At 41.5% G+C, this 26,420-nt stretch overlaps 2 protein-coding genes across 3 annotated transcripts in view; both read right to left on the minus strand.

The window, feature by feature from the left end:
• kansl1l (KAT8 regulatory NSL complex subunit 1-like) overlaps positions 1-18,503 on the minus strand; it is a 34,949-nt gene extending 16,446 nt beyond the window's left edge. The window contains exons 1-5 of one of the 2 annotated variants that reach the window (XM_036139496.1): positions 18,266-18,503; positions 12,981-14,085; positions 6,303-6,447; positions 5,109-5,267; positions 4,424-4,521 (exon numbers count right to left, since the gene is read on the minus strand). In XM_036139496.1, the coding sequence (XP_035995389.1) occupies positions 4,424-4,521; positions 5,109-5,267; positions 6,303-6,447; positions 12,981-14,032 (1,454 nt within the window). In that variant the 5' untranslated portion in view covers positions 14,033-14,085; positions 18,266-18,503. The remainder of the gene's footprint in view (positions 1-4,423; positions 4,522-5,108; positions 5,268-6,302; positions 6,448-12,980; positions 14,086-18,265) is intronic. The other variant, XM_036139497.1, reaches the window with a different exon arrangement.
• Positions 18,504-21,410: 2,907 nt separating this feature from the next.
• On the minus strand, positions 21,411-22,352 carry LOC105937081 (taste receptor type 2 member 1-like). Its single transcript, XM_012878220.3, has one exon. The coding sequence runs from the start codon at positions 22,350-22,352 to the stop codon at positions 21,411-21,413; it is 942 nt and encodes a 313-aa protein (XP_012733674.2).
• Between the last annotated feature and the right edge of the window lie 4,068 nt (positions 22,353-26,420).

Here is a 26,420-nt window from a genome sequence, read left to right on the forward strand (position 1 = left end):
ACAAATCAAGTAAGTTTTAAAGCGATCGGTTAAAGTCCATCGTTCAGGGTTACGGGTGATTAAAAAATCCCCGAAAAGTTAATCGAGAGTTTGAGTCTCTCGAAGCTGCCGGTTTGAGTCCGTCGCAGAAGTTAAGGAAAACCAGGTTAAAGTCCTGAAAGGTAGATTAAAAAAGGAAATCCAGGTTAAAGTCCTGAAAATTAGATTAAAAAAAGGAAATCCAGGTTAAAGTCCTGAAAATTAGATTAAAAAAGGAAATCCAGGTTAAAGTCCTGAAAGGTAGGGAAAAAAAAAGAAATCCAGGTTAAAGTCCTGAAAATTAGATTAAAAAAAGGAAATCCAGGTTAAAGTCCTGAAAATTTGATTAAAAAAGGAAATCCAGGTTAAAGTCCTGAAAGGTAGGGAAAAAAAAGAAATCCAGGTTAAAGTCCTGAAAGGTAGGGAAAAAAAAAGAAATCCAGGTTAAAGTCCTGAAAGGTAGGGAAAAAAAAGAAATCCAGGTTAAAGTCCTGAAAGGTAGGTTAAAAAAGGAAATCCAGGTTAAAGTCCTGAAAATTAGAGAAAAAAAAAGGAAATCCAGGTTAAAGTCCTGAAAGGTATATATATAAAAAAAAAAAAAAAAAAAACAGGATTAAGGTCCTGGAAATGATATAAACACAACGCAAAAGTAAAATAGGATGGGTTCCAGACAAAGTACAAAGGGAAATCCAAAAGGGGATGAAAAGTTTATGAATCAGATTGATCCACTTAATTTAAAATACTTGGGGAAGTGGAAGAAAAAGTATAATGTAAATGGTGTGTTGAAAGTGACTAAATGGGAAAACGTTGTGTGTCGGCTAGAAACAAGCGCTAGTGCAAAAACAGGAAAACAACAACAGGAAAAAATAAAAGAGCTTGAAATTGCACGCTGTTGGTTAAATCAAGCACAAAAAAGGCAGGTTGCACGAGCAAAAAATAAAGCAGACCGTAGGCAGAGACAGTCCCGACCAGAAGGAGGGAGTGGGGTGGCCAATGGAGCGGTGCGTCAAAGCCCGACTTCATCACCTATGTGGCCTCCTGCAAGTTTAGGCTCTAAACAAAAAAGAACCCGCCAGAACACTACTTCAGTAACGCAAACTATGGTGGCAACTGAAGAAAACAGACCACCACCGTATAATCTCTCAAACTCCCCCGAGGATGTTTCAAATCTGTACCCAGACCTGGATGGACTGAGTAAATCAGATCATTCGTTATCTACAGACCAGTCCAAAGGATTGTGTCCTATGGTGCAGGTCACAAATGCTAATGTAGGAGCTCAGCAACCTCAAACAATCCCAGTTTTCCGCCTGTGGTCGTTAGAGGAAACCAGAAAGGCTGTAGAAGGTGTCATTTCTCCACAGGAAGATCCAGAAAGATGGACCCAAGACATGGAGGAAATTCATAGCTCATATGGTTTAAATGGAAATGAGTTCGAACAAGCCTTACAGTCGTCAGTGGGAAAACATTGGGAAAAAGCAAGAGCGAATCATACAGGCAGAACCCCACGAGGCGGAATATTTGAACATCAAGCACAAATGGGGATCGAACAAAGGCAGAAATGGACAGCTCTAGCAAAAGCAGCACGAGCAGTTTTCCACAAAAGAGCAGATTATGGACACTTGGTGTCCATGAAACAAAAAATAGGGGAAGACGTAGACAAGTTCAAAATACGTTTTGAAAAAGAATATAGGTTTCACAGCGGCATCCCTCCCGCTGACGGAGATGAAACACCATATCAGCAACAGCTAAAAAACATGTTGATGGGAGGTTTCCAGCCATATATCTATGCATGGGTTAAAAAACATTTAGTTACACTGGGAACGTCTAATGTAACCACAGTTATGAAATATGTGCGTCAAAAAAGAGAAACACGCAAAAAAGGGAGTTGGTGCATCTGGAGGGGAGACACACATTTTCTGGGCAGATCCTACGTGTGATTCAGAAGAAATATTTGCTTTCCAAGCCACCGGACCCTTCAACGGCGTTGAGGAGGTTTCCGAGGAGGCAGGGGCAGTCCTAGCGACCGAGGGGGCTTTCAGCCCAAATAAAAAAAAAAAAAAAGAAATAGATGGAGGATGCAGGAATAATTAGACCATGCTCAGTGGGTGCAGAAACAAGTACAGTTACAAGCCCTGTTATCTTAGAAGAAGGTTAAAAGATACAGGAAGAAAAAAAAAATAAAATAAAAATAAAAAAACTCTAGCAGACTACATGAGAGAAATGTTGCAGTCTAAAGAAGTGTCCAATGCAAATTTACTGCCAGGAGAATCTTTTTCTCCACAGGATCCACAAACAGTGAGACCAGGAGACTGGGTGTTCGTCAAAGTCATCAGAAGGAAAAACTGAGCAAGCCCAAGGATGGAAGGACCATACCAAGTGCTCCTGACCATGCCAACAGCTGTGAAGATTGCTGAAAGACCATCCTAAATTCACCCCAGCCACTGTAAGTTACAGAGAGTGTTAAGTGCCTTAAGGTTGGAACTGTGGTGAAGTCCGACTTCAAAGGGGTTTGGTTTTTTTAGGGCCACTCGTCTCAACGTCGGTGAAGAAATCAACTGATCCCTGTTCTTTAGAGTCCTGGGTAAAATTAACATCTCTGTTAACCTAGCAAAAATGTTTGCTGGACTCTGTTTGAGTCCAGATCCGCTGAGTGAGAGAGGAAAGAGGTTCATCCACTCCACTGCCATGAAGATTTGGCTGGGAAATCCCCCAGACCATCACCCAGAGAACTTGTGGCAGATAAATGTGACGGTCTTGGCTGAGGAGAAGAACATGAGTAACTTCTATGTATGCTCAGTGATGCCCAAATCCACCCTGTATGCTAAGAGCATGTCGGCAGGAGACGGAACGTGTTTCCTGAGGACTGTCCTCGTACCTGTGTTTGCACCTGGTAATGCGTTTAATGGTACTGCAAAACAGAATGGTTTTGGACATGTAAACTGCTAGCCAAGGTGGCGTATGTGTAATGATTGGAATTTCCTGCTGTACGTACATTTCTGATGCAAATGAAACTCATATTACTGAAGCTATGTCTGCTTTAAAGAATCTGCAACAAGCAATGTCCCGGGATGCTGTTCCTCTAAGTGTGGACTTCCTCCCCTGGTTCTTTTCAGGATCGTGGTGGCACCTTTTACTGAAAATAATGACACCCATTATTATTGTTTTTATTATTCTTTGTGTTTTTACTGCTTGTGTAATACCATGCCTAAAGTCTATGATTGCTAAGACTATGGGAAATGTAATGTTTCGATATCAAATGCTTTCACAAATCCCTCTTGAAGAAGTTCACCCCGTAGTTTAACTTTTCCCTTGTTAAATGCTTAACAAAATGACAGTCTCATTAAAAATGCAGAACGCAAGAAATGAGTAGTTGAATAAGGTTACGTTAAGCTCCAATTGTAAATAAAAAATGATTAAAAGGAGGGAATGTTAGAAGAAATGTGAATGTAATCATTTTCTTTTTATCTTTTTATTAAGGACTGTTCTACTGTTTTAACTTCACACAGGAGAAACAGATGGTTCTCCTAGACCAAGAGTCTCTTGCTATATATGTTAATCTTACACCATGTTGTAAAACCCCCCTTGCCTTTTGTTTTGTTTCTTACCCCCATGTTGTGAACCCCTGACTCCGCCTGCCACTTCTTTGATGTCTGATAATAAAGGCAAATGGACAGAGGTAACCAGCGCAGATAGAGCCGAGACTGTGATGAAAACGGCCTCACGTTTCTGGCTCTTCTGCCCTCTGTCTCTTTGAGAAGAGTCTAAAAAACTTGTTTGTGTTGGCTTTCTTTCCAGAATCAAAGAGTTATTAAACTTAACTCTATCACTTACATAAAATGGTCAGAAAAGCCATGACATCTTTCCGCTGGGAACGATCAGTAATTATTTGTGTAGAGACATTACACTGTGTGTGTGTGTGTGTGTATGAGAAACCGAAAGGATAAGTTGTAAAAAAAAGTACAATAGAAGTGGACTTTTTTAGTTAAACACAGTCAAAAATATATAATGATGACATTTTTACACTGTTTTAAACAACATTTATTATCGATTAGCGGCTTTAGTGCAGTTAGCGTCTAACAGTCTATGTATTTTTATATAGTAAGCAGAGATTAACTATACTTGATGGTCCTATTGGTCCAGAAAGCTCAATTTTTTTGTTCCTTTAGCCTTCCTGTTGCAACTGAAGCTCCTAGTTACTTCCCTGTGGAGCTCTAAAGTTTTCTCCTGATATGTTATACCGCTGTAACAGTCTGACATCGCTTTCCATACTCTTATTGTTTGTACAAAACACATAACTTCTGTCTTGTTGACCTAGACCCCTGGCATGAGGCTGAAGCAGGCTGAATGTTCAGCTGCCAGGAACAGACACGTTTCCTTAAAGTGTTCAAGACGCACTCGTACACACCTTGTGAAGGTCGGTCTTCCATTTGAAGGCTGCTTAGAGAGAGGCGAAAGGCTCAGAGGAGGCATCAGGCTGTTTACAATCTGGCTGAGCTGGGCACTCTGCAGGGAAGGAAACACCAAAGTCGAGCATTTAACCCACAGGCAAAATGAAACCGGGGTTTCATTCAACTGCATGCAAACCCGTATCCCACATTTCGCTTTGACAGGCTGTGCACATTCGGATCAGGCTGCCGTAACACAATTGATGCCAAAGGAAATACGGAATCACTCTTATTTTAATGTGTCCATAAATATAGATATTCCATTTTAGAGAACGTTTAACAATGAAGTTACATTGAACTGCTTCCGTTAAGGCTGGGGATTCATACCGTGTCATATTAACATGCCGTTCTACACCAGCCTCAACCGCTGTAACAATTAATACACGCTTTCCCCCTCCTGAGATAATTAGAACCACCTGACACCATCAAGCAGAACCAATTTATTCCCCTCCACCTGCAGCTTCTAATCTACCGTAACAGAACACGGCTGCAACAGCAAGCACTTTGTAACCGATGAGTCGAATCCTCTCAGCCTGACACTAGAACATAACATGGCAGACAAGAAAGCTTCAGTGCTACTCAGCAAAAGAAGGAACGGACGAATCCTTTTGCTCTCTGTGCGTCTGTTGAGTTCCACCGTCCTACCTGTCTCTCTATGTTGTACAGGAGGCGCGTGGGACTGCAGGGCTCTCCGTCTGCATCTGCGTCCGAGGCCGTGCAGGACAGGCCGGCCATTTCTCTCATCAGGGTCTGCTGGATCTGCATGTCGGTCAGAGGCTGGGATTGCGCAAGCACCACCGTGCCCTAAAATGCACCCCGAGAAACGTATAGACACAAAGAGATCTGTGTTTTTTTACTTAACTTATTTAAATTCCCTTTATTTTTCTGCAAACACTCCACAGAATTTGTACTCAAGTCAGTAGAGATGCAAAGATTGAACTTTTATGGCCACTTTCTGTTTTAGTAAAGCTTCGACCGGCTAAATTCAACTCCAGTTATTCGCATTTCTCTCCAAAAACAATAATGTTAAAGGATATAAGAGCAGCGTTCAAGTTTTTTTTTTTAACTTTCCTGCCTTGAATGATCACTACTTAAGGGGAGATGTCACACTGTGTGAAAGAAATTTCTGTAAAACACGGTTTGCGATTAAAAAAAAGAAAGAAAGCCAAACGAATAGAGTGCTTTAGCATAAATGTCCTTTTCTGTTGTGCTACAACACGTGGAGCCCTGATTACTTCAATATACCGAGAACATTTGCCTAATACAAATATGCAAATGATCACGTCGGTTTAAGCTTGATTATTATAAAAATTAAAGCTCAATATAGCACATTCTCAACAAGTAAACGACTCTAAGGTCATTAGACGTTCCTACAAAAATACCATTTGCTTTGATTCTCTCACATCATCAAACGTCTGTCTGCGTGTAACAAAAATCCACCTTCCTGTGTCCATCTATGAAATAGGACGGCTGCTTTATTCTTGGAAAAAGTATTTGTGTTTCTAGATAGACCCCATGAATGGATCAGAAGCAGACCCCAGATGTGATAAAATTACAATTGCACAAAGTTACACTTACAAAAATATTCAAAACTCTGGCAGATTTAGATTTAAAGAGATTTTCATTCAGTCAAGAAGTAGGAAGGAAGCAGATAGCCATCAAAATATAACCATTTATATAAAGATACATGATAGAGCCCCCCCCCCCCAACACAACATTTCTGGGGGAAACACTGTAACGCATAGGTTAGCTGTAGGGAAAAGGGTCAGATTTCTGAGGTTCTTACTCCAGTTCTGTTCCCCGCCCGATTGCTCTGTGCATCTCTGCTTTCAGTCATACCTTGGTCGAGCGTATGTGCTTGTGGAGCTCCACCAGTTGCTCTATTCTCCCATCCAGTTCGGACACGCGGAGCTGCAGCCAGATCCACCTGCTGCTTAGCTCCGCCCTCTCCTCCAGCCACTGCATCTTACCGCTGCTGCTACCGCTGACACAAGGCGAGACATAGACAGGTACATTAATCTCATTTCCCAGTGTGTCGGATTAACATCAGCTTCACGTGTAAAAGCAACCAGCCAACACAGAGTGTGTGCAATAAAACTGACGATGGGAGCACGAGTGTGTGTGTGTTCTTGTTTGTGCAGCGGAGCGAGTACATGCTTTGTTCATTTTACTCGTAAAGTGAGGACTCTGATGTAAAGTGGGGACCTGTTGTCAGTCCTTACTTTTATTCTGGGTTAGGTTTAACATTATGATGTCAATTATGTTAAGGTTAAGGTATAAATCTGTAAAGGTTAGGGCTAGGGTCACGGTTAGGCCATAGAAAGGCTTGAAGGTGAATGGAAGTCTATGGCCCTCACTATGTACATTAAACAAGAATGTGGGTGTGTGCGTGTGTGTGTGGCTGAGTACAACAGCTCAACGGTTGCCATGACAGTGCTCTTAGACCTTGGCTTGCAGGGACTCCCCCACTTCAAACAGTCCGACAGGGAAAGGTTAGGTCCCTCAGTGAAAAGCTACAGACTGCACACTCCCCCGTCCCCTTTGATATCAGAGGGCAGATAATTTTTAGTTAAGTTAAACTCAGTTTGTTTAAATGCCTAACACATTTACACTCGCTGAGATTAAGTCATAAAGAGAAAAGAAAATATCAGTCACAGCCGGCCTGTCAGCTGTGTGTCAGTGAAGTCTTGTTCGTTAGGCAGTTAATTGCCCTTTCCCAAACACAGACAATGCCCAGTCTTGCCCTTTTACTCTTTCCATCTGAGTAATGAGGAAATTCCAGGAATTTTTTGCCAAGCACTGGCTGCAGCAGGAGAGGAGCGAACAAAGGAGGAATGACTTCATGGCTCCTCTTGCTGTGGATGTTCCCAGAACTGTAGCCTGCATTTATCACGGTGACAGCGAGACCATGTAAAATATTAGTTAGCATTCTGTGAATAGTCAGCGAGAGAACGTTAAGGGCTCTCACAGCTGAAGTTTAGTGACGTAAACATCAACCTGCATCAAAAAGGCTCTGTGTAATTTGATTGTCTTGGCGCACGCGACTGCAATGTGGGGTTTCATGCTGCATTCAAAAAGAAAGATTGTCAAAGAATCTTCTAGTAATAATTTTCGGACCAATAGAGGAGCGATCAAAAGTTAGCACAGAGCTTCAGCTGCTTCAGCTAGAAACCACTGATCAGGTCTGAAATCTGGGACTAGTGATGGACTCAGACTTGAACCTCCAAAAGCATCTAAAGATAATTATAAGGTCAACCTTCAATCAGCTGAAGGAACATTTCCAGGATTAAAGGATTGATGTCTCAGCAGGATCTGGAAAAACTAATCCATGCGTTTATATTTAGTAGAATTGATTACTGCAACGGTGTTTTCACAGGTTTGCCTAAAAAGTGGATCAGACAGCTGCAGCTGATCCAGAACGCTGCTGCCCGCGTCCTCACTAAGACTAAGAAAGTAGAGCACATCACCCCAGTTCTAAAGTCCTTCCACTGGCTCCCTGTATCTCAGAGAATAGACTTTAGAATACGTCTGTCAGTCTATAAATCCCTGAATGGCTTAGCACCTAAATACATCACAGACTTGTTTTCAGCGTATAAACCCTCCAGACCACTAAGGTCTTCTGGCTCCAGCCTACTCCGCATACCTAGAACCAGAACTAAACAAGGAGAAGCAGCATTTAGTTCCTATGCTCCACTTATCTGGAACAAACTTCCAGAAAACTGTAAAAGTGCTGAAAGCCTGAATTCCTTTAAATCAAAATTAAAAACACATTTGTTTAGAATTCCCTTTGACTGTTTTACTGAAACATCATTAGTTCAACTTTGTAGTCCAACTGTTTTTAATGTCTGCTTTTAGTTTCTATTCTCCCATGTTCTATTTTGTTTCTACATTTTATTCCTACTTGCTTTTATTCTGTTTTATTTTCCTATATTTTAATCATGTAAAGCACTTTGCATTGTCTTTGTACTGAAATGTGCTATACAAATAAATTAGCCTTGCCTTCTAACCCTACAGCGCGTACAGTACGAGATCCGGAGGACAGCTTTAGTCCACAGATACGACCTTAACGGATCAGGGGCAAGAAGAAAACCATTGTTTAAGGCAATATATGAGAAATTTCCCTCATGCCATCAGGAATCTTTTTGTTTCAGTTTAACAACGCTGGTGCTGGTGTGTTGTGTCGGTTGAGAGGGCTCTTCGCCAAGCTAATAACGGCTAGCGTTGACATGCTATGTCTGGTGAAAACACTAAAAGTGCAAGTCCACCTGAAGACACTTTATCCACGGTGACACATGGTGGAGGCAGCGTCGTGCTGCTGGGATGCTTTTCTTCAGCAAGGACAGGAGAATGTTCAGAGTTGATGGGAAGATAGATGAATCTAAATAATTTGTGTTGGTCTGTCACATAAAATCAAAATTTATGGCTGAAAGGTGACAAAATATACAAAAAATGTTCAAGAAGTATAAATACTACTGCAAAACAGTCATTAAGCCACAGCTACTAGTGCAGAATATGACCAATGACACTTTTAAAGCTCAATCCCTTCACTGCCTCAGCTGTTTGCACCGTGAATGCAGAGAGTTAAGTGTTTCCACATTTTTTAAAAGGACTGTAATGACCCACTTCCTTACAAGCAATAAGCAAACCGCTTAGATGGGGGAATCAAGCTTTAAAATCTGTCCAGCGGAGGTTTGCTGCGGAATCACAGGGAATTGCTCGGTACGGGACAAAGCTGTGGGAAGAAAGGGACTGGCTTAACGCTTTGAAGCTCGACAAAAACAAAAGAAAACAGAAACACACACCCACAGCCCAAGTCACAAACCGAAAAAAAAAAAATACTTGTTTTCACTACCAAAACTCCACGTTGGGTGTGAGCTCTGCACACACTTGGGAAAACATGAGGAAAGCGGTTCATTTCTGAAGTTACTTTACGAAAAGCGGAGATTGGAAATAGGCCACAAAACCAACATCAGAGCATCTCTAATACAAAATAAATGCAACGGAGGTCTATTTGGTTTATAGCATTTTAAATAGTGAGAGTCAGCATGTCTCAGTCTATGGCTTTCTTTTTCCCTGGGCTACAAATATAACATGGCAGAGGCCAGTTTCACTGAGCAACTCTCTAAAATGGGAAAGATAGGAACACACGCCTTTCAAAAAGGACAGATATGCATTAAGGTCAGACATTAGCTGCAAGAAAAGTTCTCATTTGCCTAAATGTACCTGAATATAAGGTCAGAGTACAATTGCAATCTGACGAAGAAGGCTGGGCAACTATACCACCACAACACACAGCAGGGTGGATGATCAGGAAAATGATTTTTAAAAATCTACAAAGTCGATGGTTTAGGAAAAAGTGACATCTTGAGGTTCAACATTAAATATATGAGCAATTGCTTAAAGCTGCAGCAGGTAGCTTTTGTAAAAAGTGAATGTTTTACATATTTGGTAAAACTGTCACTATGTCCTGGCAGTAAAATATAAGAACGGATAATCTGTGAAAAAATTAAATAAATTCAGGCTCCTCAGAACAAGCAGAAATACACTGCTCCTGGTCAGAAACAACCAATCACAACCACACATTCCTCCTGGCTCTGATTGGTTGTTAGGAGTGTCAATCGCAGTCGCAGATTACCGCACTTCCTCCTTTTTGACAGTAGGAAAAAAACATGGATGCTCGCAAAAAAAACATTGTCACGTGTATAAATACACCCAACTTGAGTCTCAAAATGTGTTTTGAGGTCCCTCTTCATCGCTTTTTTTAAGCCGCGCTAGGCTGTTCCATTGAACATAAAACGTTAAACAATAATAGGTGCCGATTGTTCATTGCTCGCTTAGCCTCTATAGCTACTATTGTGAAAACAATAAGCATGGAAATAACACTGTTTAATCCACGTTTTTGTGCAAATAAACAGCACTGAAGCATCCTGTCTTATGAGCACTGAAAAGTAGTATGTACATGTACGACTGACTAAATGTCGCATAAATAATAGAGAACTGCCAAAAACAGTCAACGAAGTTTTACTCAATGTCGCTACGAGTAGAAGGCATCATAGATGTGTAGGTCGGGTATGATCTTGTTGCACCGACTTGTGATTCTGACTTAAAGTGGCCGTTCCAGTTGAAATTTCCGACTAACCGAGGACAAAGGGAGCGCACCGTAAGTCCGAAAAGTTTGAAAAGAAACTCTACCGCAAACTAAAGAAATGTATACAAACTTCTGAATATTAGGAAAGTTTAAAAAAAAAATCCCATCATTATTCTGGCCTTAAGCAAAAAATAAATAAAAAACAATTTTGGTAATATTGACTGACCTCAAACAAGAAAATTTTCAGTCTGATTTAAGTTAATGCCAGACTGTGAGAAAGAAATGGTTTTATCTTTTTACACAGTGTATGTAAAAGTGGTTTCAACTATACCCTTTACTGATTGTCTATAAATAAACTAATAGGAAAGGCTGTCAGGCTAACTCCAGTCAGGGAGGAGGAAAAGCAAATCCAGCACGAGACAGCTAAAAAAAAATCTTAATAATCTCAAAAATGTAAGCATAACTCCAATTCAAATCCAGTTCTGCCACGTTTTTAATCAACCTGTGGTATACAGGACATACAGGATGTCAAGTTTTCACAGGGACTAAGTAATAACAGCGCCTCTGGCAAATCAAACCAAACACAGACATGCACATTCTCAGCCAGAGAAAAGGGGGAGAGCTTAGACGTGATGGCATAGCCTGGGCGGACCACGGCTGGCCCGCTGGCAAGCCCCCCTGTTTTTTTCCTACCCTGTGGGTAGAGAGGGAGCTGGCTCGTCAGACGGATCTGTTATGACTGCCGCGTGGAAAGAAACAACTATGTGTGAACGCCTTGCTAAAAAAAAAAAAAAAAACGTCAGAACACCCACCACAGCGGAGAGCACAAAACTTGTACTTATGACAGCCACCGTGTAAATGTCACCGAGGGCCAAGCTAAACATGCATGCAGGCTGCAGCACACATCTCCAAAACATTTACTATGACAGCAAAATAAGGCCGGATTTGTGTCAGCCTCCATAGCTGTGCGCGTTTCAGCGTTTCCCCTAAACAAACTCCGCTTCACATCCTTTACTCGCTGGCTGCCGTCCACCGCCTCAAATCAAGTGAGACACCACCGATGTGTACTTTCCACTAGTCTGAGCTGGAAGCATAGGAATTAAAAGCCCCCCCCCCACCCCCCCCACACCCAGCACCGCCAACCTTCTTCAGCACGACTAGTTAGCTTCACATCTGACACTGAAATGATCTAATTTTACGCCTCAAAGGGTTTCCAGCGTCTCGGGTCTCAAGCTGGTTTTGTTTAGCCGTACGGACCAGCTGCACAAGCAAGATGCTCGCAGTGGCGCTTTTCCACAGGACGGAGCTCTACCCAGAGGGTGTCGTCCTTTCCCTGGAAAGTCTGTTCCTCCCTTGAAACGCCATGCTTTTTTTGACATGCTCTGCTGGTCAGAAGTTTACGTATAACCAACGACAAGTCAGGTTGCTGACTGTGTCACTGCCACCGGCACTGCTCTGCTGCACAAAACAGGAAGGATTAATGGAGAAGGAGGACTTCCTCTGAAATGTTCACCTCAAATCCACAGCTAGTCCAGGACTGAGCAACCTCCACAGTCCCAAGTGGCATTACCGCTGACGCTCCTGCCGAACAAAATCTGTCTCGAAGAAAACGTCAAACCTACCTGACACCTTGGAAAAGAGAGTCAAACCTATACTTGCTTAATGGTTGAATAATCACGCTGCTATTTCTATCTTTAGCTTTCAGAACAAGCAAGAATTTTAGACGTTTTCAACAACAAAAGCAAATACAAATTACTGATTACAAAGTTTCATATTCATAATAAGTTCATGGGGGGAAAGCGTGTAGTTTGCGGCCTGATGACAAAAGAAAAATTCAATCTCATTGATTCCGTTGTAAAAATATGAGGTAGATGTTGCAAAAAAAAAAAACACATTTATGCATCCACATAACACACTTTTATTGTCTTATGCTTAGTAGCACTGTTCTGTTCTGGCGTGTAACATTTACGTTAACAGAAGCTGACGAGGGGGGGGGGGGCTTAAGAGCCCCATGCAGCTCCAGACCCACAGGTTGCACACCGCTAAGCTAAATGGTCGAAACTCGAACACAAACACACATCAAAGGTAGTTTTGGGATTTCTTGACTAGTGCTTGACCTGTTACGGGACATTTCACCGAATCTTACTGTGGCTGAGCCTGTATCTATGATTTTGATCCTGTGTGGAATAAAGAAAAGTCACAGTAAATTCAAACTTGTTTTTAAAATCCGTAGCAGTGTTGTACAATCATCCCCGCCTGGAAAAAAAAAAGAACAGTTCAATTGAATCATTCGAAGCCCAGGACGTTCCTGTCGATGACCAAAGCATGTAAGCTGTAGTCCGTCACCACCCAGCAGCATTGCAAATCAGGACCTTATTAACAATAATATATGCTAACTTAATAAATGAGCTCTACATGCTGGTACTTACGAGGGTAAAAGCGTGTCCTCCTCTGACTCGTCATCGGAGCTGCTGCTGCCTGTGGCCTCTGAGTCCAAGGCCTCCTGCAGCCCCCTGAGCACCATCTGGCTGGACTCGCAGAAATCCGCCACCTCGGCGAAGAAGGGCGAGGCCGTGATCGACTCGTCCCAAGAAAAACAGGAGCCGCTGCAGGTCTGCGGGGGCGTAACCGAGTCCAGGCTGGACTCGAGGGCCACATCTTCGGGCTGAAAATGGTTCCTCAGCCCCTCCAGCTGCTGGCTGCAGTGCTTCAAAGCGTGCTCGCCCAGCAGGGCTCGGAGTCTCCTCTGCAGCCTACAGGCTCTGCCTTGAAGCGCCTCGTGCCTGGAGAGCTGCTCCCCGGCCGCGTCCTCCAGCGGGCGCCCCGGCTGCAGCCGGTCGGGGTTCGCGAAGCCGGTCCCGGGCTGCCTCGAACATGCAGGAGGGCCGAGGGTCCTCTCCCACTCCTCGTACATCACAGTGGGCTGGGTTGCATACATGGACGAGAGATTCGGAAATGCTGTCTCGCCTTGGGAATAGGAGGGACGCACACTGGGAAGGATAAGAGAGGAGGGGCGCACGTCACCGCCATCTGGCCCGCATTGGTGCCGAGCACTCGGTCCATGCAGCAGGATTGCCTCTTGGCTATTGTGCTCTGGAAGAGCAATCACAAACATGCCTGTCGCACCTGGGAAGACCGTGGCCACTTGACGAGACTCTCCCTGGCACTTACTGAAGCGGGGGAGGCCGACGAGGGAGCCTGGGGCCGGCCGGGCCAGCATCTCACCCCGACCGCCAGGGGCAGGGCCACGTGCGAGAGGCTCAGGATGCACGGGGCGGTCCACGGGGTACAGGTAGCCGAGCGAGCACAGATTCAAGCTGATCTTCTGCAGGTCCCCGCCGTCGGTGGATCTCCCGGGCGGCTCGAGCTCAACGGCGGACGTGACTGCGCCGGCATCAGGGTCCACTCTGACGGAGGAAGGCGGAGAGGAGAGGTGGATGCCGTGGTCATTTCGCAGGATCCTGGTCAGGGCCGGGGCCATGCCCTTTGTCCGAGGGTAGGCAAGCAGGCTTCACGGGGCGCGCCCTACGGCATCTGACGGAGGAGAACGCACCCGTCGTTAACGTCGCACATTAATGAACAAAGCATTCTGGGCAAAAAGGAGATCTTGTCACAGTTTTACAGCAGACTCAGTAAAGCTAAACCGCTGGTAATAAGCAGGGATTCAAAGCACTTTCAAATGAAACTGTTTTATTTCTGGATTTTCTTTTTTTTTTTTTAAATAACGTACAGATGTGAAGGTGGCAGTACTGATGTCACAGTATCACAGAAGGCATGTAGTCTTTGATCTGTAAACCCGTTTTACATCCCCACCACAGAACTGCACATCAGACGCTGGGAAAACAGATCGCTGAGGCGATAACAGAGATGGAGAAAATAAAAACACCCAACAATCTCTAATCATTGTTTTTAGGGATTTTAACTGTTCAGACCTGTCAGATTGACTACCAAAATAGAAACAGTACCTACAGTGCCCCAACGAAGACACAAACAGCCTGGACCCCTGGTACACAGTCTTAATAGAGGACTCCCCATGAAACTCGGGGTCTCTCTGATCACCGTTCGCCTCGTCTCATTCTAACTTACAGGCGACAACTGGAAACCTCTAAGCCTGCGGTTAGGACCATTAGGAAGCGAGCTGATGAGTCAAAATAATCAAATGTTGTTTTTTTCTCATCTTGCTGAACGTTTTTCTCAAACTCTGTACGCACACATAGGGCTGGACGATAATTCAATAACGAAATATATCGATGGATAGACATGCGGTGCGATAGGGGGGAAAAAAAGGTCAAAAGAAGTTCAACAGAATCACAGTTTTACTTCCTTTTGCATTCCAGCCTATCATGTAGGTTAATACTACAGTCGTTACCTCCTCCCAACCAATCAGAAACGCAGACCCAGGAACGCTCCATCATCGAGCTCCGCCCCCTTCAAAGAGTTCAGAGAGCACGGGTTATTTTGGTTTTTTTTTGTAAAAACATACAGTTTTGGTAAAACGTTGGCAGACTAAAGGTTTGTGCTTGAATTCAATGGTTGTGAGTTATATAAATATAGGTCATTAAGCAACAGCATAAAAAGGCCAAAGCTGCACTTAAAAAAACAAAGGTGTAAAATCTTTTCATAAATATCGATATAGATAAATATGATTTCCATTTGATCTATATGCTTTTTTTCTCTCTACATCGTCCAGCCCTACTCACAAGTAAATTCCCCTTCTCAGACACAACTTTAACAGGCAACTTCACCAACAGACTACTTTTACAAGTAGTTTGTTTTTTTTCCATTGTAGTTACTAAACAAATTTAGCAACCTTCTGTATCCCAAATCTGCCTGCAAGTTACCACGGACATATTGTAGCGGTTTATTCAAGCAATCATCCAGCTATGTGTTAATAAACTGCAATGTCATCAAAGAAAATAAGTTATATATATAATTTCAATACTTCAATACACAGCTATTTGAGTTAAATGATGACGATGGATTAAAGCTAAAGAAATCCCCAAATTATGTTTCTCAGAAATTTAGAATATTACATAAGACCAACATTTGAAAGAAATGCCAATCTACAGACAAGTATGTCCATGTACTACATGCATGCAACATCTGGGCGAGGCTCCTTTTGCTTGAATAACTGCATCGGTAGAGCGTGGCATTGATTGAGGTGATCAGTCTTTGATACTGCCGAGGTGTGAAGGAACATCAGGGTGATTTAATAGCTACATTCAGCTGGTCTCCATTACTGGGTCTACCGGTCAAATGTCAAATTAGCAAACTTTGTAAACAATAGCTTGGACATAAAGTTCCTGTATTAAAGGTGCATAGCCACGTTATTTGACTTTTATTTTATTTATATGTCAGTAGCTCGCTCTGGTTGCATACAAAGTTTTTATTAAAGATGATCGTGTCCTGCTGGTGTATTAGTTGTTACTTTGGAGTTTTATGCTCTGTGTTTGCTCAATTTGTTAGTAAATAAAGCCTTCCGTGTTTATTTTTGATATTAATGAAAGTACAACATTGAGCATGCGCGCGGCAGGAGCTAAAACAAGGAAGCGGCTAACGGCTATTAGCATCTCTCAGCGATACAATGAAGAAAGGTCCAAGATCCAATGAAAAAAGCTAAAAAAAAAAAATATATGATTTCATGAGGGAAAAAAACTGGAATGTCGCTGGGAATACAGTATGACCGTTGGTGATCACTGAAGCAGACGCTAAACCTGCCGAGGCTCAGATCTGAGGCTGATGTGAGGCTCTTAAAGTTGCTGTAGATAAGTGTATTTAATTAATAACGATTGGGTCTTCGATTACGCTGAGCTGCCCCTTTACTGCGAGGCATTGCAGAGGGTCAGGCTCAGTCTGACATTATTTACAATTTATATATATATTAAGCAAACTGGCATTACGATAGTTTTGCAATACTGTCACTAGATGTCGCCACATCTGTTTATATTTGTTAATCGTGCCCAAGAGCAAATTATTTTTCAGCTCACAAAGGACCATCAAAACACCAGCAAGATGGAGGCTTGGTGTATATAACCCTATTTTATCATGATCAAACGGCTTTTTGTCTTTTTAATAAGCATATTACGTGGCTATATACCTTTAATTATCCTTTTTTATTTGGTCTTTTGTAATGCTTTTACTTTCTAAGAAACTGTGTTTTTTTTATTACGTGTGAGCCATAATAATCAAAACTGACCATAATAAACCCTTGAAATCTATCAAATATCAGTGTGTTCAATGTAGAACAGATTACTGGATCAATGTGTGCTTCTGTGCTTTTTTGTCTCTCTTGTTGTGTCTCTGCTCTGTCTTCTTTAACCCCCAGTCGGTCGAGGCAGATGACCATTCATACTGAGCCCGGTTCTGCCAGAGGTTTTCCTTCCCACTGTCGCTTCATGCTTGCTCAGTATGAGGGATTGCTGCAAAGCCATGTACAATGCAGACGACTCTCCCTGTGGCTCAACGCTTCTCCAGCAGTGAATGCTGCTTGTCGGGACTTTGATGCAATCAACTGGTTCCCTTATATAGGAAAATTTTTGACCAATCTGTATAATATGATTGAACTTGACTTTGTAAAGTGCCTTGAGATGACATGTTTCATGAATTGGCGCTATATAAATAAAATTGAATTGAATTGTAATGATTCAATGCAACATATGAGTTTTAGTTTTTGAATTGAGTTACAGAAACTAATTAAAGGAGTCATCACCTGGATATCGGACGTTTTCATGTTTCATGTTGGTTTTGGTCCTCAGTTAAAATGTTACAGAAAACCAGGAGTTTGAAAGTGACTTTTTTGTGTGTGTGGGCAGTGTCTCTGAGTCTGTGTGTGTCAGATAGAGCGAGAGAGAGAGAGAGAGAGAGAGAGAGAGAGAGAGAGAGAGAGAGAGAGAGAGAGAGAGAGAGAGAGAGAGAGAGAGAGAGAAAGAGAAAGAGAGAGAGACACTCATGGCAGCAGCGACATTGGGAAACCATGGTGAACAAACCATGGCACATGAACGTGCGCACACGCAAGTCAAATTCTCGTGCACTACACTCGTGAGTAATAAAAAAAGGGTATGAAAAATGGTCAGAAAGAGCTCAATTTAAACCTTTTTTCTCCTAAAAGCAACTAAAGACAAATTTAAAGACATTTTAAGAAGGGTAGTATATGTAAAATACCGGGTTATGACTCCTTTTAACTTTTCAGTGTTATCCAAAGTTATTACGATGCACCTGTGTTTGTGTACCATCTTTTAAAAGGTTGTCCCCCCCATAGCACCTGTCCCTTTAAGTTGTCTGCACGCCCCTGCCCAGGATCCAATGGCAACCAAACAACGTAGATAAACTGCAGTAAAAGTCGTCTACGGTGGTTAACGGTTACGGAACATTTATCCTAAGACAACTTGAGGAAAAAAAACGAATTAAACATGTTTTTTTTTTTTCTGCACCCTGTTTCGTTCGTGCTATTTGTTTCCTATTTCTAACTGGGACATCAGTAAATCTCTCCCTTTCCTTCACGCTGCGTGACTCTTCCCCTCAAACTGACGGTCTAACTGCTGCTGACATTAGACGTTGGAAGACGTTTCAACCCCCGAAGCGATCAGACCGAGCGTTACTGGAGATTCCACAGTCAATAAACACACGCAGAACGTCCCATCTGATCCACGGACCCACGCATCTCGGCCAACAGTTCTAACTTCTCAAAGTGCGGTTAAAGTGTTCGGCTGCTCACCTGACCGCTGATCGGACATGGCATGTTTCGGGGTCTACACAGCTGAAGATTCCCGTAGCGTTTGTGAATCAAAACGCGGCAGTCTGTCCGGCGTGTCCTGCTAAAAAGGTCTGTCTTTTTGGAATAGCATAAAAAAAAAATAACGTTTTTTTTTTCCACCCTTGAAGAGATCTGTCCCGCCCTCCTCCCTCCTCCCTCCTTTCAGCATCCGCTTCTGGGATCTCCTCTCACCAACTGCCGACCGAGGCAGGATTCTGATCTGGGAGATGAAGGGGGGGCTGCGTCAGACCTCTGCTGCCTTCACGGTCTGTCCTAAAGCTCGGAACTGACAGTACTGACCGCGACTCTTGGTAGTATTCTCTGGTAGTATTGTTTCGGTTAACAAAAAAAGTAGGATGTATATAAATAAATAAATAAATAAATAAATAAATAAATAAATAAATAAATAAATAAAAAAGATTGAATGGACAGGTTGGAGCGAAAACAAAAGAGACGTCCCACTTTGATATATGCCAATTTAATTTGTTAACTGGTTGTTCATTTGAGGTTTGAAATACTGGACCAAGAAATGGGACACTCATTTTAGGAGTGGATGGATCACTTTTATCTTCTTACAATAAACAGCATCCGTGTGTGTGTGTGTGTGTGTGTTATGTTAGCAGTAATCAACACCAAATGCAAGCAAATAGGCTACTGACGTATTTACTAGTTTATTTATAAAGTGTGATATTCTTGTTTTTGTTAGCCTATTTGGGACAGTAGCAGCAGTAGCAAAAGTATTTTGCGCCCTCTTTTGTTTAAACAGCCAAAATTCACTGAGAGATTTTTTTAAACGTTCTCACCAATCATACACGATAATATGTTAAAACAGACAATAGCCAATCCAATACATACAGTAAATTAGAAGAGAAAAGCACAAGACACCATCAATACTAATATTTTTTTTTCATCAAAGGGTAAAGAATGAAGCGGAACAGCCAGAGTTCACTGTAAGGGATCTGTAGAGCATATAAATAGCCTGAACGTTACTTTATTGTGTTCAACGACAAATTTACCTTTATTAAATTGTAACGATTAAAGCAAAGTTATCATGATGATGAAGAAGAAGAAGCACTTTCTTATAATATTTTACATTTAAAATGGCATGTATTTTTACATGTATGTTTATGAGATAAAAGACATGTTCTTACTTATGGTGCAACATTGACAAAATCCAAATATATATATATATATATATATATATATATATATATATATATATATATATATAGATAGATAGATAGATAGATAGATAGATAGATAGATAGATAGATAGATAGATAGATAGATAGATAGATAGATAGATAGATAGATAGATATAGATATAAAAAGAAAAAAAAACTTTATTTTTATTTCGTTTATTTCACACAGACACTTAAGACATTTTTTTCTCGTTAGCATCATAATGTGAACCTTAGTGGATAAACAATAAAATTATACAGTGAAATATTTCTGGTACAGCAGTAATTGCTTACACAAGGTTTAACAGAATGCGACAAGTTTGAATATGCTTTGCCCATGTATCCTTTTGGGATAGAATTTCTGATATTTCCAGGTGACATTAAAGGTTTGTTTGTTTGTTTGTTTGTTTGTTTTATTTGGATCCCCATTAGCTTCAGCATCAGCTAAAAGCTATTCTTCCTGGGGTCCTATAGTCTTCCATTTGACAATACAATGTATTACATCACATTACACACTATATATACAAGACATTTACACAAAATTTAATACATATTTACATTTAACGCCATTTATCACTAAAAAGTAAAATAAATAAATAATAAACATCATTAACATAAAATTTTGCTACTCCAGATAGATCTATATCAAAGAACTAGCTAACAAGAACCCTACACAGTATCTCCTTAATTAAATTAACATTAACTATCCAAATATCTTTGAAGGTAATATTTCTTAAGTGAAGTTTTGAAACCATAGAGAGTGTTTTGTTGTATGATAGTCTTTGGGAGTGAATTCCATTCACACATTGCCCTGTACCTAACTGAACGTTGAATTGATTTTGTTTTAACTCTAGGTAAAATAAAACTACCTCCTACTGCATGTCTCGTTGGATAATAATGTGTATCAGTACTAAAGGATAGTTTTGTATATAAAATGAAAGGCGCTTTAATTTGTTATAACATTATATAGAAATACCATTACTGAATACACAAATGTATTTTTAATCTTTTAACCATAAAAGGCTATCATGCATTTTGTCCACATTTGATCTAAACCCACATGAAAGAGCAACACATGCAGCATTATTCTGAATTACTTGTAGTTTGTTTATATTAATTGATGAAGTATTTGACCAAACCACTGAGCAATAATCAAGGTGTGAAAAAAACAAAGCATTAAGTACTTGTGTAACAATCTGCGGTGTAAAATATTTTGAACACCTTTTAATAACCGATAAACTATTTTAGTTCACAAGTTCTGAACATGTCTATCCCACCACAATCTATTGTCAATAGATTGTGTTGGGATAGACATGAGTTCCTTTAAATCAAGTTTAAAAACATATTTGTTTAGGATTGCCTTCAACTGTTCTAGTTAACTGAATCACCACTTCTTTGTTCTAATTTCTATCTACATTTTATTCCTACTTGCTTTTATTCTGTTTTAATTTGCTATATTTTAATCACGTAAAGCACTTTGCATTGTCCCTGTACTGAATTGTGCTATATAAATAAATTTGCCTTGCCTTGCCTTGCCTTGTCAATTATCACTCCCAAAAGTTTAGCCTCTTGTTTTTGATCAACAGAATTTTGCTCTACGGTGAGTTCAAGTTTCGGTTTGGAAAGTAAAGAAAAAGGAGTTCCAACCACTAAACAGGCAGTTTTAGATACATTAGGTGACATCTTCGATTACTGAACATGTGCTTGCATCAAAGATAAAAACAAATTGCAAGCTGTGAGAAGTTAAATATTGCAAATGAATCATGAGCATTTGAACAGAAAACCATCAAAGTAAGAATTTAATTCATTTGATTACATAAAAAACACCTGATGGAAAATAAATAGCTATACATTAAAATTAAAAAACACTGCCATGATTGTTAAATATAATTCCTCTAAATGTGCAATTTTCCTGCAGGTACACCTTATCCCTGCTGCAAGCTTCTGCACCACTGGCCCGCTCTGCCCCACACATCTGCTGCCCTCTGCCTGAAGACAGACTGACCGGCTCCCAGGTTCAGCGTAGTGCCTAACATGTAGAGGCTGACGGCTGTCGATCGCACGTAAGGACTTATGAAAGTCGTCATGTCATGCTCAGCAGCAAACGCGTACTCCCGCCACACAGCAAAGGAAAAATAGAGGAGACACTGAAGGATGCCAGTGACGGTGACCCTCACCTGGCTACTGAGCCCTGCGCTGGAAAGGGACAGGCCATTCACAAGCATGTGGCGAATGTGCCTGCTCAGGTAGAGCACGGTGGCGCCACTAGACGCCATCATCACAACGAAAGAGATGTAAAAACGAGACCTCTGCAGGGTGACCTTAATGACAGTTATGTCCACACGCTGGTTCTGAAAATCTCCCCCCGGAGGGTCATAAAGGGATGCATTTTCCGCAGTAGAAGTCGCGTTGAGCTCGTAGTCGTTAAGATTCAAAACTACGACCGACAGGCTGAAATCCAGCAAGGTGCAAATGCTTTCGCCGAGCAGAACGACGAAGACGACCGGTTTGACGTTCCTCTTGATCCAGACGAAGAGGCCTCCGCGTGCCGGAACGATCTGGGTGTAGTAGAAAAAGTTCAGCCAGACCGAGGAGGAAACGCTGATGGACAGACAGCCGAGCGAGACGTAAAGAGAGAGCTCGGCGACGCCGTTCTGTTCGTTGTATGCCTGACTGAAAAACACTCCGCAAACCGCGAAGATATAAACGACAGTGCTGCCAATCAGGGAGCTCAGAAGAAGCTTCAGAGGTTGCTTGATGCTTTCTCCGTGGAGCGGCCGCACCATGCAGAAGATGTAAAACACGTTAATGATGAAGCAGATTATACTGAGTGGCCCGTTGATGAGGGCCCAGCTCAGGTAGTCCATCGTCGTTCTGGTACGTGTTTCTTCTGCGTCCGAGTGGAAGGTTTCTGTCGTCTTCTCTGTGAAGAGACCCGCTCCTGTGGACTGCAGTTCATGCTGTGCAGTGGAAACTTTCTCTAACATTTACATATCATGCAAACAGATTATGAAAATTAGGCACATCAGTTTGAAATTAGCTGTGAAAAAGAGTGTCATCTTCGACATTTCCATGACTTTCGTTGCATTGTCCTTGTTCTCACCCTTGCATGTCATGTGTCGACAAATGTAGATTTTCGATTTAAAAAAATTACCAATATAATATTAATTTCCCCCAATTTAACACATATTTATTTAAAAATACTTTACTTCTTTCATCATAGGCTTCCAGGTAAAGCATTGTACACGTTGCACAATAAACGATCAGGAATGATGCTGCAGGAAAGCACTTTAGTACGGTGGCCCTGAGGTGCAAACCGCTACAACTTTAAAGAAAGCACTCCAACATTAATGAAAGCGCTACAACAATAAGGAAAGCACTCCAACTTTAAGGAAAGCACTCCAACATTAACAAAAATATTACAACATTAACAAAATCACTTCAACATTAACAAAAGCACTTCAACATTAACGAAAGCGCTACAACATTTAGGAAAGCGCTGCAACATTTAGGAAAGCGCTACAACATTTAGGAAAGCGCTACAACATTAACAAACCGGAAGAGGTACGTCCCAGTGGGAGACCTAAGAAATCGCTGATTGGACTACAGCTCGTTTTTACTTTTGAACCGAAAGTTATTCTGGCTTTAATGTGTTTTTAAAAACCATGAATGTTCTCGGTGATCCAAACCGTAAGATGCAGTATAAAACGCCACTTAGTCTGTTTATAAGTTTCGCTTTTATTAATTATGCTTTTTTTTTTTTACTACTTGCGCTGTGTTTCTGTACCTCAACGCTCTGGTCTGCTCCTCTCCCCTCCCTCCCCTCGGACCCAGGGGCTTTTATCAGCGGCAGCCTTATCACTACGTTTAATGTCTTTCCACTCCTACCAAAATGTCCTAATTAAAATCAATAGGAGAGTCCGTAGCTGTGTTTCATGCTATTTTCTTTTTAACGACACAGAACCAGTGGCGCTTCGGTGGGCGTACTGCCTTGGCTTGAATTCAGGTGCGCAAAATTACGTTACATATAATTTAGGTGTGCACTTTTAAGGGTCATTTCAACAAGCTTGTAACATCGGAGCTTCAGTTCAGACCCAATATTCATTCTCTTCCCTCTAAAGGAGCCCTATACAGTCTTTATTTATGCTTTTCCCCCACTGTTATCCCTCGCGCGCAGCGCACCAGGGTAAAATAGAGCAGCTGCGAATCATGCGTAAAGACGCCCAACAACCCCCCCCCCCCCCCCCCCCCCCCCCCCCCCAGAAGCAGATTGTATGTTATCGTAGTTGATAATGAAACTACAGCTTATCATTAATCTATCCATGTTGGTCTCATTTGTGAATGAGGCGGAGTTTGATCAAGCCTAAAAGGTCCAACATTTTACCCTCAGCTGTAACCCTTAAAGCATGCAGGGCTGCGTCGTTCACGCTGCGTCTTTACGCATGATCCGCAGCTGCTCTATTTTACCCTGGTGCGCTGCGCGCGAGGGATAACAGTGGGGGAAAAGCATAAATAAAGACTGTATAGGGCTCCTTTAGAGGGAAGAGAATGAATATTGGGTCTGAACTGAAGCTCCGATGTTACAAGCTTGTTGAAATGACCCTTAAAAGTGCACACCTAAATTATATGTAACGTAATTTTGCGCACCTGATTTCAAGCCAAGGCAGCACGCCCACCGAAGCGCCTCTGGTTCTGTGTCGTTAAAAAGAAAATAGCATTAAACACAGCTACGGACTCTCCTATTGATTTTAATTAGGACATTTTGGTAGGAGTGGAAAGACATTAAACGTAGTGATAAGGCTGCCGCTGATAAAAGCCCCTGGGTCCGAGGGGAGGGAGGGGAGAGGAGCAGACCAGAGCGTTGAGGTACAGAAACACAGCGCACGTAGTAAAAAAAAAAAGCATAATTAATAAAAGCGAAACTTATAAACAGACTAAGTGGCGTTTTAGACTGCATCTTACGGTTTGGATCACCGAGAACATTCATGGTTTTTAAAAACACAGTAAAGCCAGAATAACTTTCGGTTCAAAAGTAAAAACGAGCTGTAGTCCAATCAGCGATTTCTTAGGTCTCCCCCTGGGACGTACCTCTTCCGGTTTGTTAATGTTGTAGCGCTTTCCTAAATGTTGCAGCGCTTTCGTTATTGTTGGAGTGCTTTCGTTAATGTTGTAGCGCTTTCCTAAATGTTGTAGCGCTTTCCTTATTGTTGTAGCGCTTTGCACCTCAGGGCCACCGTACTTTAGGGGGAATGTGCAGGGGCGTCACTAGATCAGCCTTTTTTTTGCTGATGTTTAGAAGTGTACACAGATGTCCTGATATTTTACGTCGGAATTTGCAATCGTCACAAAGGCTGGCTATTTCACATGAGGCAAAATGGACCCAAATCATGATAGTACTGCCTCTATGCTTCACACATCGACGAGGTTTTAATCACAGAATACAGCAATTTCCTTTTTGTTTTCTTTTTTCGAAAGATAAGCATCAAAGATTACGATGGTGGAATTTAAGTTTACCTTTCGTAAACACGCAAGAAAACACATTTACATTTAGCTCCAGTGTAAAAGTCACTTCAAGTGTTTTAACTAAAATTAGGAATAAAACACGGGCAAAAAAAATATATATATTTTTGACTGTTTTTATTTAAATAGACAGTTCTGACTAAAACGCCAGCATTAACACATCATATAAACATACAAGACAAACTAAACAAAAACACACATACATACAAATAATAATCCATGGCAGGAACAGTTAATTATGATACATCTCTACATTCAAACACATATGCGTTATAAAATTTCTGGTAATTATTATTTTGCACGCGCACACACACACAGACACACACACACACACCATCTCACCTTCATTTTTTTTTTTGCACAAACAACCTGTTTCACACACTTAAAGCCACAGGTGTATCCCTTAGAAATCAGCCAGTGTGTACTATAGAGATATCCAGCATGCTACATGTGGACAACTTGGGCATCCCTGGAATAAATAACAGCTAGCATCCGGTTACAAAGTCATTATTTAGTCACTGTCAGCTTAAATCCGCACTTTGGACACGTTGTAGTTACTTGTTAAGCTCCAAAAATGTCTTCTCTTTAAGACGTATCAAAACAGACAGCCTGTTACAGCAGTGGTGAGAGCCTATATTTAACGTGTGTAGGTGCAGCGCTTTTCCTGTATTAGATGTTTTTGGACTATCTTGCTGCTGCCTGTCCAACCAAAGTTTTTGTCAAAATTCCTAGGAAGCACAATTTCAACACTGCAAAAACAGACCTAAAAATAAGTAAAATGTTCTTAAAATTTGGGTTTTTGTCCTTGATTTGAGCAGGTACATAAGATTATCTGCCAGTGGAATTAGTATTTTGACCCCTAAAATAAGATAATTAGATAAACTGTACCTGAAATAAGATGATAGAGACCAGTTCTTCCTATTTTAAGTGCAAAAATTCTATTCCATTGGCAGATCATCTTATTTAGCTGCTCAAATCAAGGATAGATACACTAATTTTAAGAAAATATTACTTATTTTTAGTTCCGTTTTTGCAGTGAATAGGTTACCTCTGGTCTTATATTTCCCTGTGCATCAACGCAGCGCTTTGTTGCCAGGCGGCAATAACTGACAACACAAGTGGCGGCCAGGACACCCAAAATGCAATGGACCATTAGCCTTTGCATTAAAACAAAGAACAAAACGCTCCATTTACAGTAAAAAAAAAAAAAGAAAGAAAGAAAAAGCCCTCCAGGCCTGTTGGAGTTGAGCTAAATGATTCATAACATGCAAAAACATCCGAAATGGTCACAGGGAAACAGATTTACCTTGCAAAAATCTTTGTAATTAAAATGCAGCCACACGCAGTCATTTACAGGCTTCTGGGCTCAGCCCTGATTTCAGATGGCCAGAGGACCGTACTGGTTGACGCCCCCA

Source organism: Fundulus heteroclitus, chromosome 7 (assembly GCF_011125445.2).
Source record: "Fundulus heteroclitus isolate FHET01 chromosome 7, MU-UCD_Fhet_4.1, whole genome shotgun sequence".
NCBI classification, from domain to species: domain Eukaryota; kingdom Metazoa; phylum Chordata; class Actinopteri; order Cyprinodontiformes; family Fundulidae; genus Fundulus; species Fundulus heteroclitus.

Bases quoted from the DNA above. Each gene is read 5' to 3' on its own strand.
- LOC105937081 (XM_012878220.3), bottom strand. From the start codon at position 22,352: ATGGACTACCTGAGCTGGGCCCTCATCAACGGGCCACTCAGTATAATC.